Raw genomic sequence first — 21,267 nt, forward strand, 5'->3', positions numbered from 1 at the left:
AAACAAATCTTCAAAGCACAAAAAGAAAAGACACATGAATTAGTAGAAAAGTTAAGGACTCGACGATACACTGTAATTTGGCAAATGACAACAGTAAAATTAAGATAAATTATAAGGAAAAAGAAGAAAGGATTGAAGACGCTGACAGTCCTCACATCGGTAGCGGCGAAAGCAAATCTTTGTTATTCCTCATTGGCCAACAAATGAAACAAACCCGAAAAGATTGATTGGAGATAGTGTTACTGTTTTTAATCTTTCTAATCATTTATTGAACACTGAATTTTATAAAGCAAGATGAGGCACTTCCTTCAATGATGCTAAGCATGAAGTAGACAATGATTTCTGTCAAAAACTCAGCTAATTATGAATGCAATTTGTATTTATTGAAAACCAAGTGGGTGGTGACGCGTGGAGCCAGGTGATATTGAGCCTCTCTCTTCCTACTCTATGACTCTTTCATAGTTTCTATTTTGGATACTTTCTTTTACATTCAATCCTCCTTTCCACTTCGATCAAAATCTACCACCTACCTTTCAATTCTATCCTCACATAGACCGAACACTTTCTCACCACTTTATCTAGATGTATGGACTCGTAGGCTCTTCCAGCTTGTGGTTCTACCCCTAACTTCATCTGATCTGTTATTCACCTTTTATCAGGTATGTTTAAGGAAGTTCAATTTTATGATAAAATAAAAGATTTTGTTGGTGATCTTCTACATCACTGTTTATGTATTTTTGGGAGGTTGGATCTGTTGCAGAAATGTCGGGTAGGTCTTTTTTGCGGGGTACTGAGAGCAAAGAAAAGCTGCTTCCAAGGAAAGGGTATTCGGAATTTGGTTTCAACAGCTCGGATGTTTCCGAGGATCGAGTTAAATGCAGCTGTTTTCGATCATGTTGTGACTCGATTGATAACTTCTGGAGTGGATTGCAAGAACTCTTTGTCAAGTTATATGAAATGGGTCGATCAGATCCCCGTAAGGTGATTTTTGCTACGAAAATGGGGTTTTCGCTAATGTCTATATCATTGCTTATGCTTTTCAAAGAGCCTCTAAAGGAAACTAGTCAATATTCTATCTGGGCAATTCTTACTGTAGTCGTGGTTTTCGAATTCAGCGTAGGTATATGATCCAATATTCATGATGCCCCATTTCTGCCACAATCCAGACTGCCTGCTATTTGAGTTCCTTTTAACAATTTCTATATTATAGGTGCAACACTTAACAAAGGGTTCAATCGAGCTATAGGGACTTTCTCTGCTGGAGCCCTTGCTTTAGGCATTGCACAAGTATCAACATTGTCTGGGAAGTATGAAGAAATTATTATTTTGATAAGCATTTTCATAGCAGGTTGGAGTTCTAGCAGTTAATACTATATAAATATTTACAAATGAGAATTCTTGGGTATTGTGTTCATTCAACTTTATAAAATATAAAATTTCATTCTGCTTTAGGATTCGCTGCTAGCTATTGCAAATTGTACCCTCCCTTGAAGACATATGAATATGGTTTTCGGGTATTCTTGTTGACATTTTGTATTGTACTGGTGTCTGGGAACAACTCAAGAACCTTCTTCAGAACTGCTTTTTACCGGTTGTTGCTTATCTTCATTGGTGCTGGCCTGTGTTTGATTATAAATATATGTATATACCCCATATGGTCCGGAGAGGATTTGCATAAATTGGTGGTTAAAAATTTCAAGAATGTGGCTTCTTCCTTGGAAGGTTAGCTTTACTTTTCAAGTAGTGCTCTCTGAGTAGTTTCTCATGGGAATTCCTTCATTTACTGTGCTAGATTGATCAATCATAACCTTGAACTTTCTTTTTTAGGCTGTGTTAATGGATATCTGCAATGTGTTGAATATGAGAGGATCCCTTCCAAAATTCTCACTTACCAAGCATCTGATGATCCTTTGTATAGTGCTTACAGATCAGTTGTGCAGTCTTCAAGCCAAGAGGATACTCTGGTATGTTTTCACGTGCCTTCATCCTGTCTTCCTTTGTCTCCAAGAATGTAGGAGTTCTTTTCTTTGTTTAAAGTACTTCATTTTTCCAGCTAGATTTTGCCTTATGGGAGCCTCCACACGGTCCTTATAGATCATTCAACTACCCATGGAGAAACTATGTCAAAGTAAGCGGTGCATTGAGACATTGTGCATTCATGGTCATGGCAATGCATGGATGTATACTTTCAGAAATTCAGGTGAGAACACTATCTCCTTTCATATCTTCAAAGAAATTATTTCTACTGAATGCATGATTATATCATTATATACATCTATAAATCAAAATCTATCTGATTCACTCCTCCTAGACCTCTCTTTTTCCAAAGCATGAAAATAGGTTGCCAGACTTTCCTTTCTGCATCAGTCACTTGTTTACAGGAACCCCTATCCTACAGCTGTAAAGTGCCTATATATCATATAATCATATATGATAGGTCCTCTCAGGATCATGCCTGAATTTATAACTTTGTCAAAAAGGAAGACAGCTAGACCCCATTATCTTTGGCTGAGCCTAAAAAGAAAAGAACACATTGGCAATCGTTCCACTTATGCAATGATACAATGTTCTCTTTATTTTACTTTTCCTGTTTATTTCAACTCCGGAATTCATCATATCATGTCTTCAATATTAGGTTTCCACTTATGCAATGACTCTAAGTTCTCTTTATTTTACTTTTCTTGTTTATTTCAACTCTGGCATTTGTAATTTTTATGTCTTCAACTTGATGATAAGAACCAAAATTGTGATGTTAATAGTAAAAGAAATAGTTCCTCAAGGCCATGAAAGAAACCTCTGCTAGAAGTTGACTTGCATTGCTGATTTGATATTGGCAAATTTGGACAACATAGCTAGACATTTTAGCTGTATAATCAGATTTTATGAAATTCTCTACATGCAGGCACCAGCAGAGAAGAGACACGTGTTTGCTCTTGAGCTGCAGAGGGCTGGTAATGCAGGAGCTAAAGTGCTACGTGAGCTGGGACAGAAAGTTGAAAAGATGGAAAAGTTAATCCCCGGAGACATACTGAGGGAAGTACACGAGGCAGGAGAGGATTTGCAAATGAAGATAGACGAAAAGTCATACCTTCTAGTCAATTCAGAAAGCTGGGCAACTGCACCACCTCACAGGGAATTGGAAGAATCTGGGAGCATGGCTGATGTTAAAGACAATGAGCATAAAGTGATAAAATCCCTGAGCGATATGTGGGAAGTTCAGCACTCGATTGATCCTCGTGCGCCGGACTTAATTACCTCGGAGAGCATGCTCCAGAAACCATCATGGCCCCGTCTCTCGTTTACTGCAGAAGCATTGCTGCAGCAACAGGAATCTAAAATATATGAAAGTGCTAGTGCTTTATCTTTAGCAACATTCGCATCACTATTGATTGAGTTTGTTGCAAGGCTCCAAAATCTCGTGGATGCATTTCAAGAGCTTAGTGAGAAAGCAAATTTCAAGGTTCCTGTGGACCAATCACCTCAAAAGGAGGCTCCAGGATTTTGGAGAAGATTAAGAAATTGCTTCCAGTCAAAGAACTAAATTCTATAAAAGAAGACAAAATGACAAAAAGAAAAAGAAAAAGAGAGAGTGTTTTGGAACATATATTTTGGGCTTCAAACATTTGGAATTAAGTAGGTTCAAATACAGTTGTTAAGGGAGACAAAAGCTTTTAGATTGATTTCTACACTGTTGTAACTTTCCAGATGCATTAAATTTGCATTGATGGGAAAGAACCTTCATATAGAAAGGCCAAGGGTGAGCTTAGAAACTGAAATTATCTTGCTCAAAGCTTCTTTTCTTCAAGTTATTTATTATATATGTTGATGGTAAAGCATAGTAATTGAAGTTTCTGAAGGAATACAGGGAGAACTGAAAAAACAACATCCTTTCCTTTCTGATAGTAAGAAAAGTTTTATCTATCTCCAGCTTCGATCTTTTTCTTTATCCAATCAATTCGTTTTCTGAGGTTTCTAGTGCGGGGGATCTATTTATGCGCAATGAATGAATATAATTATTACATTCCTAATTTGTTATATATCAATTAATATAAAAAATCTATGAAAAGTGTAAATATATATAAAGTGTGACCTTAATCTATTGCTATGTGACTTTAATAAATATTTAAGTAAATAAAATTTTTTAACAATCTAACCATATCGGCTCCTTTTGACATAATTCTTATAATTACCCGTAACCCCTCTCAGCCCATGAATAGAATGATAATGCACTTACATTGATAATAATGTCCATACAATTGAGCTATATTAAAATAAATAATTAGGAACAAATGATGGTGGATTAAGGTGGATTATGAAGAAAATAATCCACTACCAATAATAATTGAGTGTATAGTCGTAAAAGTATTGATAAGGTTAAAAACTTTTGGAGGGCCGAAATAATAATTTACCTATTTCCCCTTCTTCTATTGGCCCATAATCCTCTTTGGTTGGGCTTTGGACGTTTTTGTAAATGAAAATATAGAAATAAATACATACAAACAAACGAAAATACAAAACATTTCATTTCTCTTACTTTCTGTTTATTGGGAAACAGCCGGCGGGAAGGCGTCGAGATCGGTAACTTTACCTCTCCCCATTTCTTAGTTTCATCGCCCTTAGCTTACATTTTCATAAATAACCATTGGTTCTTTTAGTTATTAATTTGGAATTTTATCAACCTCCTTAGTCAATGTTGTTATCTCCCGATCTTAGCTGCCGGGTATTTTCAAATTTTAAATTCGTATTCAATTTTCCTTGCTTTTCTTTTCTTTACATCCAAACAAGGCCGTGGTTTTTTAATTTTTTTCTGCTTTTCCCCTCCTCCATGTTTATTTTTGGTTCGTTTACTTTCTGGTGTTGCATTCCAGTGTTTGTTTGAGATATTGTTCTTTGAAGTGAGCTGTTTATCAACTTTTATCTGCGTTAAGTGCTTGTAAGATCTGTGAATACGATAACATCACTAAAAAAGTATTATTGAATCTTGAGATGTTAAGGATAAAAAGATGGGACACTATTACTGTATATTTGAAATGATTTGTAATTAACGATAGGTTACGGGTTTTCTTTTCTGTACTATTTCAGGTATAACTAGTTAATTGAAGCTGCCAGACTTTGAAATAATATGTCTACGGTGGAAGAACCGTTGTATCCAATAGCTCTCCTGATAGATGAGCTAAAAAATGATGACATCCAGCTTCGTTTAAACTCAATCCGTAGGCTTTCAACCATTGCTCGTGCTCTTGGGGAAGAGCGAACCAGGAAGGAATTAATTCCATTTCTGAGTGAAAACAATGACGATGATGATGAGGTGCTTCTTGCAATGGCTGAGGAGCTGGGAGTGTTTATTCCCTATGTTGGGGGTGTTGAACATGCCCGTGTTTTGCTCGCCCCTTTGGAAACCCTTTGCACTGTTGAGGAAACCTGTGTAAGGGACAAAGCTGTCAAGTCATTATGCAGAATTGGATCTCAGATGAAGGAGAATGACTTGGTTGACTGGTTTGTTCCTCTAGTTAAGGTTAGATGTTCTGTTATTTTCAATATTTATATTAATGCCATTGTTTTTCAATACTGTTTTGTGATATTTAGCTGCTGTGCACAAAGCTATAAATTTGAGCTTATTAGATACTTATTTTACATGCCAAAAGCTGTTAATCAGGTTGTAGTAACTGCAAACAATGAATTTTAAGAGCTCAACTTTCAACAATTTATGAACATTGCTAATATGAAGGACAGTGAAAACAGTAACAGAAAGGAATTTAAGTAGTAAGGATAACATTGTTTATGCACCCTAAACTTGGTAGCCATATTTCTGTTTCTATGTTTTTGATGTTTTATTTGTTTATTTTAAATCTTCAGAGGCTGGCTGCTGGTGAGTGGTTTACAGCTCGAGTTTCAGCCTGTGGGCTGTTTCATATTGCTTATCCAAGTGCCCCTGAGATGTTGAAAACAGAATTACGGTCAATATACAGCCAATTGTGTCAAGATGACATGCCAATGGTAAGAAGGTCTGCCGCATCAAATCTGGGGAAATTTGCTGCAACAGTTGAAAATGCTCATTTGAAGGCTGAGATCATGCAGATATTTAATAATCTTACACAAGATGGTAAGTGGAAGGGTTAAGACATGCTTGATTGATAAAATCTCTCTACTTGTTAGGTTACATTTTTATATTTTGACACATGAATGCTGCTTGTTTTCTTCTTCTCTACTGCCATCCCTACCGTACTCCTCCATGTTTGTAATAAATGAATTTGTCGTCTGTTTAGATATTTCATCAAGTTTTTTTTAGGCCATCTAGCTTGGAAGCAAAACTTGTTTTTTCTTGGTTCTAGTAAAATAACTAGTAGCTGAAATGATTTATTTTATTATGAGTTCTCACAAGAAACTTCTTGTTTTAAATTGTATGTCAGATCAAGATTCAGTTCGGTTATTGGCTGTTGAGGGATTTGCCGCTCTTGGAAAGTTGTTAGAACCCCAGGATTGTGTTGCTCACATTATCCCTGTAATTGTCAATTTCTCCCAGGTATATCCATAGATGCTTCTCCTGTTTACATTTAACATTGTGTGAATTTTACAAATTATTTCTTATCTTCTTTTCGGCAGTCTTGTCAGGCATCTTACGAAAAATGGAACTGTTCATAGCCTCATGTTAGTTGTTGGCATGTGTCACTAAAACTCTGTAGCAAGTTTTTAGTGATTTTTCTAGTGAATAACTTTCTAATGTTTCATGATCCATGGAGTATCATGTTGAAACCACATAAAGTTAGGGTTTCATAATGTGGAGGTTGAAGTTTAAAGTTGGTCTTTAAATTGTGAGAGGAAGACTTTATTTTGTTGCATTAGCAATATCTGTCATATACTGCGGCTTTGACCTATTTCATGCTTTAACTAAATTTTTTTAATTTAGGTGTGGGGTGAGAAAGCTATTGAGTGACCTGAGTATTCCGTTGCATATAAATAATTCTGTAGTGAGTTCAGGCATCTTTAGCAGGAAAACAGCTTCTTCTTTTTTTTCTTTTAATTCCACATGTGCTTATATTTGTTCCATTTTGTGTAATTAACAGGATAAATCTTGGCGTGTGCGTTATATGGTTGCAAATCAGTTATATGAACTTTGTGAAGCTGTAGGACCACAGCCTACTAGGTATTTTATGTACTGCAAAGCTTCTGAAATATGCTAATGCTATGTGAGGAAAATTTCCTCTTTATCAATGATATGTATCACTATCTTACACAGTTACATGGTCAATTGTTTTCAGCTTGTTGTGTGTGGGCCAGAAATTGTATTTCTTTGATTATTTGTCATACTATCCTAAGGTGGTTTATGTTTTACTTTTTACATATGTTGATTGTGTTTTCAGGACGGACTTGGTGCCTGCATATGTGCGCTTGCTTCGCGATAATGAAGCTGAAGTTCGCATTGCAGCTGCAGGAAAAGTAACTAAATTTTCTCAAATTTTGAGTCCAGAACTTGCAAACCATCACATTCTTCCTTGTGTTAAGGTACTGATGTTTATAATAAGAAGCTTATGATCCTCAAATGAAATTTCCTGTTAGAGAAGAAACTGCTGTTTGTTTCATGTTACATTAAATATTGGTCATCTTCTTACCTCAATGCATTGCAATACCTTTTATAGGAGCTGTCATCGGATTCTTCGCAACATGTCCGCTCCGCTTTAGCTTCAGTTATTATGGGAATGGCTCCTGTCCTTGGAAAGGTAAGAAAATAGAGTAATTCCTTGATTGGGAAGTACCCTAGGAAATTCCAGGGTCTGTTTAGTGCTGGTAATGCAGGACAAATGCGTACAAGCTAGAGGTACCAATATAAATTATCTCCTATGGGATTGGACTGATAGAAGGTCTTTTCATTCAGTTGTGGTTGTTATAACAGTTGTCTCAATGTTCATGCTGGATGTATCAGAAACTGGTTTGAATTGGGATTATTGAATTTCATTTGTTGGTCCTTGCAGGATGCAACTATCGAGCAGCTTCTTCCAATATCTCTCTCTCTTTTGAAGGATGAATTCCCTGATGTGCGTCTTAACATAATCAGCAAGCTTGATCAAGTGAATCAGGTTAGGTATAAGTTGGAGCTTCTCTCTGTTTCTATGTGTGCTGTTCTGCTTATGTTTTGCATCCTCTGTTGTTTTTCGTTTGCTCAAGATTCAACTTTTATCCAACATAAAGCTATTGAAGCACAATGGCACCCGGGTCTTCTGAGTGGCTATTAATACTGAATAAATTTAATTTTAGTTACAACTTGGTAATTGGTATACATGCTATTATTGCGTTCTACGTGCAAACATTATATTGACGTTAACTGCATGTTCTCAAGCTGCTTTCTAGGGTTTCTTTTTCTATATATAAACTGACTCTTTCTCGCAGGTTGTTGGAATTGATCTTTTGTCCCAATCCTTATTACCAGCCATTGTTGAGCTTGCTGAGGATAGACATTGGAGGGTTCGGCTTGCTATAATTGAGTATATACCATTATTGGCTAGTCAGTTAGGTGTTGGATTTTTTGATGATAAACTTGGCACCCTTTGCATGCAATGGTTGCAGGATAAGGTTTGTGTTTTCTTATCTTGCATGTGCAATAGCTATAAGTTTAAAACACTTACTTCTTTATGTATTAGTCATTTTCTTTTTGGCAATTTTGCTATATTTCTGTACTCTCATGGTTTTATTATATTTTTTTTATTTTCTTAGAACCTTCATATATATATCTAATGTTTTTCTCTGAGTAGACTGATACTTTTTGAGGATGCATTGACTAAAGACCCGAGATGAAAATTTGTTGTTTAATTACCATCTAAGGTTTCATGAAGGGAAAATAAATTTTAAAAGATTTCAAATGATTAAACAGTGGAATTCCTGATGTTGATTAGTTTACAAAATACTCGTTCCTATCTAAAATTTTCCAGTTTGATATTGCACAAGTAAAATGGGTGTAATGCATCCACATCTTTTGTTATGCTTTGTATCACATGATCGTAAATGATATCAGGAAGTACCAATGCTTTTGGCTTGTGATTATTGCTATTATTTAGAAGTCTGCAATCGGCATTGTAAGTATTGTTGTATATTGACTGGGAACAGGGCTTCTATGGGAAGTAGTAGAAAAACTGGAAAGTCTTTTTTAATAAGTGAATGCTTTATCCACTGTGTTGTTACTATTAATTTACCGATTGCAAAAAATGACATAATTTCTAAACTAAGCACTATTTTTGCATGGTATTGTTACAGGTTTACTCTATTCGAGATGCAGCCGCTAATAATTTGATACGTCTTGCTGAAGAATTTGGCCGAGATTGGGCAATGGAGCACATTATTCCGCAGGTCTGTGCAATAATATTGACAATTGATCCTTACCAAGCAAGTAGGAAGTATTTTCTGAAACTTAAACAGATGCCTGTGCTAATCCTTCAGTTTTTTCTTGTATTATGGGAATCCTCGGTGACAACATAAAACTTTATGCACTATAACATGGTTTTTACGGGAATTCCCTTCTATTTCTCATGTGCTTTGCTTGGTAGAGTAGATAGAAAAGTAAAATGATAGAAAAATGGAAGAGACAATTGAAAACATAATTTTCTTTCCATTCTTGGTAGGAAAGATGCAGAAGTTGAAAGCAAATATAAATTTCTTTCAATCCATTACTTTGTAAAGTTTATCTGAATATGATGAATAATCTTGTTGATGTATAATACTTAACTCACATCTTTTCCCTTTTCTCTCTTATCCTTTTAATTTGCAATAATGTGATATTGTGAATAAAAGCAGAATATTAGTATCTTTTCCATTTTCGTTCCACAGTTTTTTCTATTACCAAGCACGTCCTAAAATCATTTTCTTTCCACTGTCCATCATCTTCCATCCACCCTTCCACTTTCATTCTAACAAGCACACCTTGTTCTTTTTCTCTTAAGGCATGCGTTACCACACTTTGAAGTAGTGAGATGTGATGCGATAGCATCCATATGGATTTTTGACTAGTTGTTGCATTCTTTGGCTTGCTAATAATTACACAGAGACCTTTTCATTTTGTTAGTTGCCCCTTTGTTTAATTTATATTTTAATTGGTTTTTTTTGTTTCTTTTGGGCATCAACAAAGTTGGTTTATAGTTTTGTTTAACGGGGAAGTTTGGATGTTATGTGAACAGGTACTAGAGATGGCAAACTCTCCACACTATCTGTACCGGATGACCATTCTTCGTTCCATTTCTATACTTGCTCCTGTTATGGGATCAGAAATAGCATGTTCTAAACTGCTGCCAGTTGTTGTAAATGCATCAAAAGACAGGTTTGTAAACAAAATCAATATGGAAGGTGTGTGTAGCATTCTGATAAAGTATCTGTAATTGATGGCCTGCATTTTGCTTTCTGCAGAGTCGCCAATATTAAGTTTAATGTGGCAAAAGTTTTGCAGTCTCTCGTTCCTATCGTGGATAAGTCTGTTAGTATTCCAATTTCGAACATACTTGACCATCTCTTTCAATTAGTTCGAGTTCTCCCCTTTCGATTGCATCTTTCTTTTATCCTTTTTTATTGGTTTGTTATTGTTGGCCAATTGATTGCTGCAAATAGGTGGCGGAGAAGACAATCTATCCATGCTTGGTTGAGCTGAGCGAGGACTCAGATGTGGATGTTCGTTATTTTGCTAACCAAGGACTTCAGTCGATCAATCATGCTACGATGTCCTGTTAGGCCTAAGCCAGTATGCCATAAAAATCCCTGTACTTTTCATAAATTTGAAATTTAATCCTTGGTACTTTTATTTCTAACAATTTAGTCTCTCTACTTTTTAGATTTCAAAATTCAAGTCCAACTGTTAACACTTAAACACTGTCAAAATTATATTTTTAGTGACATGGTTATCAAGTAAATATATTTTTTTAATTTCAAAACATCACACCAGCAAATTTAACTATATTAATAATTGGACTTGAATTTTAAATCTAAAAAGTAGAAGAATTAAATTTTTGAAAATAAAAGTAGAGTCTAAATTTCAAGTTTATAAAAATTATGACGAATTTTAATCTTCCGTGTATCTTGTGCCTGTGGCTGGCTTGTATTTTTTTTTTTTTGGTTCAAAACCTGTGGCTGTCTTGTAGAAAGCTACTTTAGGCTACTGAAAATTTGCGAGACTCATATCCCAAATTAATCTTTCTAATTTGTGATTTTTGGTTGAGCTCATGATTGATGAATGTAAATAGAAATATGACTATATGTTGGTAGTTCAATGGCTTCTGAAGTTGAGACCTCTAAAAACAGTTAATAATTGAAACATTCCTGTGGGAAAAATATTTGACTTTAAATTTTATGAGTTTTAACGCATGTATGTCATATGCTATGAAGTATAATAAGAGATATAATTATATTTACGTGATAAATTTACCCACTTAAATTAGCAATTGATCGATTAATTTAACATAAAATTGGACCGTTCATTGAGTTTAATTTCCTAATTCTTTTTCCAGTAAACCCAAGTCTAAATGACTTATTTTCAATAAAAGCGAAAAGCTAAAAAACATTCGAAGGGGTCATTTTATTTTTGAAATATTGCTTCAAGCTTACTAAAATGACCTTCATAACATAAGGCAAATCTAAAATCATGTTCTACGCATGTTACTTTGTTCGATGAAAGTGTTTTAACAAATAATATTTGAAAATTCATTTCCGTGCTTAATAAAATAAAATAAAAATCAATAATGACTTCGAATTTTTAACTCTCATTTCATTATAAACTATAAATTTCTAACTTTTTTTTGATGAAATAAAAATTATTAAACACAATACTGAAATAAATTATTTCAATTTTTTATAACATGATAAATTGATTATCTATTAACCGGGCCTTGGGTTTTAGTAGGCGGGTTTTTTTACCTATATATTATAATTTTTTTTGAAAAAAATACTGAAATGGTATGTTAAAAAGATTATGTACCAAAATAGTACATTCAAAGAGGTGGAAGGTGGTGCATAAGCAACACCACCCTAGAATTCTGTCACATTTCAGTTAAAATAATAATATTTTAATAGTGGTACTCAAGTGATAGGCGGCACCACTTTGTCCAGTCAAATTGATAGGCGACATCACTTGTTGTATTTGACTCATATTTTCTTTAGGTGCCGCCTATTAAGTTGCCTTCACCAATTTTTTTTCAGTTAAATTTGTCAGAATTCTAGGGTGGTGCGGCCTATGCACCACCCTCCACCAGTTTGGAAATGATACATAATTTTTTAAACATGTCATTTTAGTATTTTTTATTTTATTTTATAATATATAGGTAAAAAAACCTAGTAGGGCACAATGTTAAAACGACAAAGTTTGTAAGGGCGGAAAAACTCTAACGAACACATTTGGTAAATTAGATCACGTGATATGTTAGGTAATGCTTAAAGAATTAGGATGATTTTATAATCCAACAAGAAGTTACAGTCAAGGCAAGGAAGGAGAGACACATCATACAAAGAGACTCTTCCTCTTGTTCATCACCAATAAATTTCATTCTTTTATAAAATAATATATTCAAAATTATAAATAAATTAACACCTCTTCTTTCTCAAATTTATTTATTAAAATAATAGTTTTATAAATAAAATAGCTATTTTTTAAAATAAAATTGAAAACAAGGTTTAAATCAAATTCAAAATTTACCTTATTTTTAGTTTTATTTTATAAATAATAATTTATTCATTATACATCTATCATTTTTCCTTAGTCCTCAACAAATTTGTCGAGCCTTGGGATCGCCTATGCCCACAACCACCGACACCAATACCATTACTCTGAACCCCCAATCATGCCTGCTCTCAAAGCACAACCTCAAACGAAACAAGCTCATTCTGGATAGCAACCTAAAGAAATTGATTCTTACCCTTTTTTACCTCAAGCTGTAGTTTTTTATCCAACATGAACATGGTCTTCATGGGTTTTTCCTTAAATTGTTTTGTTTATAAAATTATCATTTTAATAAATAATATCACATTAGAAAATGAGAAAATAGATATCAATTTAATTATAAATATTTATAGAATTTTGTATATATTTTTATAAAATATTATGTATTTTCATAAAATGAACGTTTAGATAATTTATTTTTATTTTTTGAATTTTGAATTTTGAATTTTGAATTTTAAGAATCAATGCTAGATTGACATAATGTGTAAAGTTGAGGTTAAATTTGTTGAGTTTTTAGATTTAGAACCAAATTGTTAGAATCTATAAATATTGGTGGGCTAAATTAAGTTTAATCAAGGCTCTCTTTATATAGGAGAGTATAGAGAGTTCAACTATGATTAAACTTAATCAATTAAATTTTAAATTAATAAAATATTTATCTACAAGATAAACGTTAAATTAAATTTAATATTAAGATAATCACTTTAATATTAAATTAATAAAAACTATTAATATAAGTATTAAACTAAATTTAATATTAAATCTATTAAAATAATATTATTTTTGGAATAACTAATCTGAAATCAAATTTTCTAGTAGAGTCCCAGTACGAGTGTAATTCTTTCACTGTTCAACCATTGAAGACCCACCGCCATTGACCATTTTTTGGCCACTGGAATGCCACCGTCGCAGCTGCTGACACCTCAGGCTGGTTCGATTTTTTCCTATTCGGTCCGGGCCAATGACAGCCCGATTGGTTCTATCTAATAGGTCGGCCTGGTTTTACATACCAAGCCTGATTCGACTAGTTTTTGGGTCTTGGTCTCGGTTTTAGGCTCTCGAGCCCAATTTACGATCTCAAATCCAATTTTCAAGTTCAATTACCCATTGGACCGATTGTTTGGCTTGAAAATTAATTTCCAAAAATATCATATTAATGTTAATTAATTTGATTAATTTAATTTTACTTGATCAAAATTAATTTTCCCAAAAATTACTTAGATTTTTTAAATTAATTTTTCAAGAAAATTTTTTAATCAAATTCTCTAGTTGAATAATTCTTACGGCTGCCAAATTTAATTCCACATTGAATAAATCGATTCAATTAAATTATTTCCATAGACGTAGAAGTTTCTTTTGATTCAAAAGCAGTCCGATCGAGCTTTTGTTTAGCTAGCGGAGGGACCAATTGGACATATATAATTATGCTCTAGTAATTGCAATTATATTCAGAAGCATCGTTTCGATATTTCTCAATTACTTAATTATGGAGTCAGTCTACAAGAAGTAACATGATTGAAAACTCCTTATTGTATACTCTTTACGAAAGCAATTCATTCAACTGCTTTGTCCAATGACCTCGTCATGTGTGTGTTACTCTCATATGATATCCTTGATTTCTTTGAGTTAAATCCGTTCACTCAATACAATCTTATTTTATCTCATTGTCACCACTGTGTCTTCTTAATGATTAATATGATTACTGTCAACAAATGACTATAATAAATGACTCGTTTGAGAACAAGCAACTTGTGGTCATGTTCCATGTTTATCAATCCACATAATGCCAATGAGAGAATCGTTAACTTTTTAATTGAGCTATGAATTCCATTGTTGCTAGTAAAGTCATGTCATATATAAGTCATGTACCCAACATACCAGCTATTGGCTCAATCATCTCTAGAGCATAAGCCTCCATTTATATCAAAGTACATGAGTTACATATGCATGATCAGTGACTAACTCAGGATTTAGATAAATCACACCATGAATGTCACAAGTGAATTAATTCACAAATGGATTTAGGAATATTAATTCATCTTGAGTTCAGTCCAATGTATCATTCTGTCAATGAATACATTTATGTCTCTACCCATAGAGTCAATTGCTCCGGTAACCAAGACTAGTCATCTCCTCAATTGGAATTGTGGACGAAATAATAATCATTCCCAGTAGTTGAATCAAATGCTCACTTTGTTTCTTTTATGAGATTACGGCTCGTTTAGATTATCTACTGAAGTAAGTTGTTTTTCTCGCAATGTAAACATTCTTACAATGCTACTTTCCATCTGTTTGAACTTAGACAATCAATGAGCTAATATTTTCTTGTCACAATTTCGTTATGCATGCAAAATATGAAAGATAGAAATACAAAAGATATAAGAGTGAAATGTGAAATTAACTTTATTTATTTATTCATTCATTGTTCAAATACATAGAAAACAGTTACATGTTTACTACAATATGGACACATTTCTCAATAGTTTGCCCCTTTAAATTTTCTAAAAGTACCTAGTTGGCACTTGAACTTGTATTCTGTCACCCAGGTTGGTACCTTCGCACTAACACCGTTAGTTTTTGTTGATGTGCCATTACTGGCCAATCCTATAACACATTGTAGAAATAAATTAAAAAATAAAAAATATTTTAAAAATATAAATTAATTTAAAAAAGTATAATTTTTTTTTGGACAAGTTCAGGTACAAACTAGGTACTTTTTGGACAAATTCTTTAACATCCACAATACCCCCTGAGTTAGAAACAAATGTTAAATCAAGAGTAAATATGTTAGAATTTGATAAGGTTAAAAATAGAAATAAATCAATGTTAGTAAAGGGAGAAGGTAGAGACTAAATGCAATTGAAAAGGCTTGTATATTATGAGAAATAAATCTAAGATATTAACTAAATTGTAAGAGACTGAAAAGTATTGGTGCAAAATGAGAAAATTAAGAGTTGGAATGATTAGATTGAATTGAAGGAAAAAAGGAGGAGGGACTAAAGATGAAAATTTACCAAGAGAGAATATGACTCATGAATGGTATCGTAAAGAAAATTGAGGGACTAAATGGTCAATATTCAGTTTAGATAAATAAGACATGAATAATGATTAAGGACTAAATTGTGTTAATTGTGATTGGTTTGAATAGCTTGGAATTATTTTATTTTACTTAATTGTTAAGTTGATAAAAAGATGAAAGAAAAAAAATGATAATGATGATCATCATCTTTGTGTCGTCCCTCTAGGAAGAAAGAAACAAAAACTTTGTAAACCTTACATTTTAGTCATTTTCCACTATTTCCAAGCTTTTGAGTTTAATTCCTCCAATTTCTTTCATGAATATTTAGTGAAATCAATAGAGAAGTCTAGTAATTATCTTAATTTCATGAGAAGTGCATCCGTAGTTGTTTTAGAGAGAGAGAAAATAAGAATTAGGGTTTAATCATAAAAATAATATAAGAATGATAAGTTTTCATGAATTTCATGTTAGTTTTGTTTAAAGAATATAGATATGCTATTTGATTATAATTTTAATAAGTAAATCTTGTATGTTTTGATATGAAAATGAAGAAAAATATAAGAGAATTGATCAACAAGTTGGGGACAAAGGCAAAGAGATAGCCAAAGAGTAGAAAAAGAAAAAAAAATCTTAATGCCAAGCATTTGGTTGTAAGTACAACAAGAATTTACTTAAATAATATCTAAGTATAGATTTTTGTTAGATTAATTACATTAATATTTATGTGATCAATTTTATACATGGATATGTTAATATTTTAATATGATATTGGTTAGTGAATGTGTAGAAATTTATTGGATATTATCTACAAGACAATATTATGTTTTGTATAGAAAATATGGGAAAAAAGACTAATTTGTAAAATGAGAAAAAATTGATATGAAGGATAAAAATTATGATTGAATGAATATATATATATATATATATATATATATATATGAAGAGATATATGTTATTGAATGATTTGTATATTGATTTTGAACTACTATAAGAATGACTATTGAGTTTTGAATTTATAGGGACTAAATTGAGAAGAATTCAAAAGTATATAAATTATGTTCTGAAATGTAAATGAAAAATTGATTATGTTATATTTACCTATGTAAACAAAATTTGAACTAAAGGGATATAGATGACATGCCATTAGAAAGCATTTAGTGTGCGCTCTATTCTGTTAATGTACTTTGATGCCACTCTATTTTGATTAAGCACTTTAGTCTTATTATGTTTTAACATTGCACTTTGGTGCTACTCTATTCTATTACTGCACTGCAGTGCATCTTTGTATTATTTCTGCATATATTGCATGTTTTGTTAAGTCGACATGGGGCGTTCGATAAATTCTAAAAGATAAAATAAAGTTATGTTCATTGTGACAAGATTAAGTGTAAGTGATTGGAATGATAATGAATCTAAGCTTAATAAATAAAGTATAGTATAGGAATTCTATTGCTATTAAGTTTTAAACCTATTTATTATGAGATTTTTGTATTTAGTTTACATTTAATTAATGAAAAGGTAAATTTAATTCTTATTGTACTTACTAAGCTTTCACAAACTTACTGTGTTATTTTTAACGCGTAGGTAAAGATATAAAGTGAGGATTTGTCGAGGTTCAATCTCTTCACATCTCATAACATCTCAAAGACTTGGAGAAGAGTATGCAATCTCCCTTTATTTTGATCTAAGTGTATGACATGTACATAGGTGAAGTATTGGTGTATGTAAGTGTTTAGATGATCTTACACTTGTGTTTAATGTGATTTGGATGGTGAATATAAGGTATTATATGATTTATGAGTTGTGGTATATGTTTAGATTGATTTTGGTTGCTTAAGTGGTTTAGAAATGTTTTTTAAATGTATATTTTTCAGGTCCCTTGTTTCAGGTCTCGAGACATGCCTAATGTGTCTCGAGACAGAAACTTTGAAGCTAAAAATCTACAGTAATAATGTCATGTCTCGAGATATAAAGGATTTTGTCTTGAGAAAAGGCAACTTCGAAGCTAAACTGTAAGGGCCCAATTTCGTCTGACCCAACAAAAACCAAACAAATAGATAAAAGTAATAAAAAATGTCCATTATTAAAGTCAATTTACAAAAAATAATGGCCCAAATACAAAAAAAACCCTAAGGTCCACTATATTAAAAATTTTTAGAAACTCTAGTTGCCCTAGTCCCCTGCCGCGCCGCTCCCCGACATGTCAGCGGACGTGGCATCTGAAACATTCCCCCTTGCACCAAAACGCCAGCAGCAACCCTGTCGACTTCCTTCTCCCCCGCAAAAAACACAAAAAAGGAAAAGAAGCAGAAACAAACAATTGAAAAAAACATATATTGTAATATTATTTCAGTTATAAAAATCGATCTTTGTAACATGAAAAGGGATGGAATAGATCGAAATAAAAAAAATGAAATCAAAATACAAAAAATATCAGAAGAATCGAAATAAAAATACCACAAAGTTCAAACAGGTAACATTTTATTGTTTATTATTATTATTATTATTATTATTATTATTATTATTTTATTTTATTTTATTTTATTTTATTTTATTTTGATTTTTCTCTTTTCGAAACAAAAAAAAGGAGAAACTTTACCTGTTTTGCGCCGTCGCCTGAGGTCCCTCCCTCCTCGAGAAGCCTTGGACCCCTTAGGGCCAATGGAGGGCCTCGCCGGAGAGAGCAGAAATCGAAAGGTTTCTTTCCTTTTCTGGGATTTTGGCTAAGTTTTCGGTGATTCTGACTCCAGATTGGAGATCTAGGCAGAAAAAAGATTTCAGGAAATTTTTTTGCCAATCTTCGGCCTCCGAAAGCTGTAACACCCCTAACCCTTATTCGTCGCCGGAACAAGGTTACAGAGCATTACTGAACTTTAAGGATTAAATACTAACGTTTCAAAATATTTAATATACACATCAGGAACCAATCATAAAATACTCATATTGACCCTTATATAGGCCCTCGAGGCCCAGTATACACCTTAGAAATGAATTGGGACTAAACTGGATACTCAAGGAATTTTTCTCAAAATCTTAAATATTTTTATTAAGAGTAGGGGACACACGCCCGTGTGGTCGGCCGTATGGCTCACGCGGCTAGGTGACACGCCTGTGTCTTAAGCCGTGTGGGCATTCGATGTGAGGCACACGTCCATGTTCCAGCCTGTGTCTATACCTGTGTAACTCTCTAGCTTGGGTCACATGGCCATCCACACGTTCGTGTGATAGGCTGTGTGAAGGGTACAAGGGTCACACGGCCAAGCTCCACGCCCGTGTGCTAGACCATGTGTAAAAACCTGGGTATTCTATTTTGAAATTTAAGGTGCAGGGGACACACGGCTAAGACACACACCCGTGTTTTTGCCCATGTAGACGAAAATAGGCCATTTGTGGCCTCTCTTCTCACCCATTCTCGACTCCAACTTACACATCTTAAATTTCACACATATAGGCCTTAACAAGATCTTCAAAAGAACCAATTCTATCATTATTATGGTCATATTATCACATATACTCTAACAATATAAACTAGAACATAAATTAATTACACATACAACTACTATATTAACATATTATACCAATTCATTCATTACCCATATTAACACTTATACCAAACATGACAAACCATACATATATAAGTTAATATGAAACATAGCCAAAATGTAATTTAATATTTACACAACCATTTAAATTCCTATACATGCCATATAAAACATAATATGTTTAGAAAAATCTACCGGCGAGTTGGATAGTGTGATTTGATGCGTTGATCTGACCTCCCGACTACTCGAAAATCTACAAAGAACATTAAACAACACAAGTAAGCTAAATGTAGCTTAGTAAATTCGTTGGCTTTAAACTTAAATCTTACTGAACATACCATAATGATATATTTAACTAAATCGTTCATTACACATTTCCTGCCAATCACAACTTCAATTGATGATTTCACTTATTTCATCTCAAAATCGATAATATCATTAAGTTTTCCAATAATACTCCATATGTCACTTACCAGCCTTCGTCAAATTAGAGAACATCTTACGGATATGAGTACATCGTATACAAAAGCCCGAAGGCTGCACAGAAGCACATAAGTGCTAAACGGAAACCCGTAAGGGTTAAACGAAAGCTCATAAGAGCTGGACGAAAACCATAAAGGTTAAACTGAAGATCAAAAAAGCTAAACTGAAACCTAGAAGGGTTAAATTGAAACTCATATGAGTTAACTAAAGCTCATGAGAGCTAAACGGAAAGCAAACACAGAAGTTCGCAACAAATGCTGAACCCCCAGTTTACTTGGGTAATTTTTCGTCAACTCCTCTTTTGCATAGAACGAAGGGACTCAATCCTACGTTCCACTTTAGCCAAATATCCAATCCAATTCATAATACAACAATATTTCATTTTTTATTCAATAATATATTAAATACACAATAAATTTAGTAATATTCCATTTTTAACAATTTATTAAATACGTAACATCATTCATCAATTTCCAAATAACTATTAAACTTTAACCATACGAACTTACCTAGGTTAAATTGTAAGTTTGTAGTAGTTCAAGGATTATTTTGTTAATTTCCCTTTTTCTCGTTGATTTACGGGCTCTTGATCTAAAATATAAAATTATTCATGTATTAGCATATATTTCAGTTTCAATTCACTTTACAATCAGTACCCTTCAAATTTTGAAATTACACAATTACCCTAACTTTTACAGATTTTACAATTTAGTCTCGTACTAATTAGCCCATCAAATAAGCTAATTTTTCTCAAGTAACACTTTATCTAAATATTCTAAACTATTACACAACCTTTGATAAATAGAATTTAATACCAAACCCTAAGATTTAATCTTTTTCAGAATTTGTTCCTAAAATCAATTTTCCTTGAAATCACTTGATAAAATCATCATATGACAAAATTAAAGCTTCAAATCCATGTTACTTCATCATAAACATCCAGCACTCATTAATGGTAACTTTCAAGATTACTCATAAAATAAAAAAAAACTAATGAATTAGATAGTTGGACCTAGTTGCAAAAGTATTAAAAACACAAAAATTTCAAGAAAAGAGCAAGAATTGAACTCCCATGTAGCAAAATATGAAAACCAGCTTTTTAAGGGTTCTTTAATGGTGTTTTTGGCTGAGAATTATGAAGAAATTCTCTAGAATACTCTTTTTATTTTAATTTGTAAGCTAAAATTTTCAACTTTTCCAATTTTGCCCTTATTTCACCTAATTCTTTGATTTTTCTCTGCCCATGCCGCTGAAGCCATCATATTTGGGCTAATTTGCCTTTTAAGTCCTCCCTCATTTAACACTTAAGCTATTTAATCATTTTAGCAAGTTTTGCACTTTTTCAATTTAGTGTTTTTTATTTAATTAAAGATCAAAACGTTAAAATTTTCTAACGAAACTTTAATACTAACTTAATGACACTCCGTAAATATTTATAAAAATATTTGCAGATCGATTTATAAAATCGAGTCCTCAGTACCCCGTTTTCAAAACCAATTAACCTAATAATTCCTACTAAACTCAAATCACTATTTCAC

The 21,267-nt window shown here is 32.9% G+C and overlaps 2 protein-coding genes across 3 annotated transcripts; both read left to right on the plus strand.

Moving 5' to 3' along the window:
* The first annotated feature begins 214 nt into the window (after positions 1-214).
* LOC105764546 (aluminum-activated malate transporter 4) lies at positions 215-3,833 on the plus strand. Of its 2 annotated transcripts, XM_012583169.2 has the most exons (7): positions 215-659; positions 761-1,120; positions 1,211-1,348; positions 1,453-1,722; positions 1,828-1,964; positions 2,054-2,200; positions 2,903-3,833. In XM_012583169.2, exons 2-7 carry the CDS (start codon positions 763-765, stop codon positions 3,539-3,541), a joined length of 1,689 nt encoding a protein of 562 aa, XP_012438623.1. In that variant the 5' UTR covers positions 215-659; positions 761-762; the 3' UTR covers positions 3,542-3,833. The 2 variants fall into 2 exon arrangements, with proteins under 2 accessions (XP_012438623.1, XP_012438625.2); XM_012583171.2 differs by lacking the exon at positions 215-659 and having other exon boundaries at positions 681-1,120.
* A 661-nt stretch (positions 3,834-4,494) lies between these two features.
* On the plus strand, positions 4,495-11,243 carry LOC105764549 (serine/threonine-protein phosphatase 2A 65 kDa regulatory subunit A beta isoform). Its single transcript, XM_012583173.2, has 13 exons — positions 4,495-4,578; positions 5,083-5,515; positions 5,857-6,103; positions 6,411-6,523; positions 7,065-7,144; positions 7,362-7,503; positions 7,638-7,718; positions 7,971-8,075; positions 8,386-8,568; positions 9,247-9,339; positions 10,164-10,303; positions 10,390-10,456; positions 10,588-11,243. The coding sequence occupies exons 2-13, from the start codon at positions 5,123-5,125 to the stop codon at positions 10,705-10,707; spliced, it is 1,764 nt and encodes a 587-aa protein (XP_012438627.1). The 5' UTR covers positions 4,495-4,578; positions 5,083-5,122; the 3' UTR covers positions 10,708-11,243.
* Positions 11,244-21,267: the final 10,024 nt, after the last annotated feature.

Source organism: Gossypium raimondii, chromosome 12, assembly GCF_025698545.1.
Source record: "Gossypium raimondii isolate GPD5lz chromosome 12, ASM2569854v1, whole genome shotgun sequence".
Lineage (NCBI taxonomy): Eukaryota > Viridiplantae > Streptophyta > Magnoliopsida > Malvales > Malvaceae > Gossypium > Gossypium raimondii.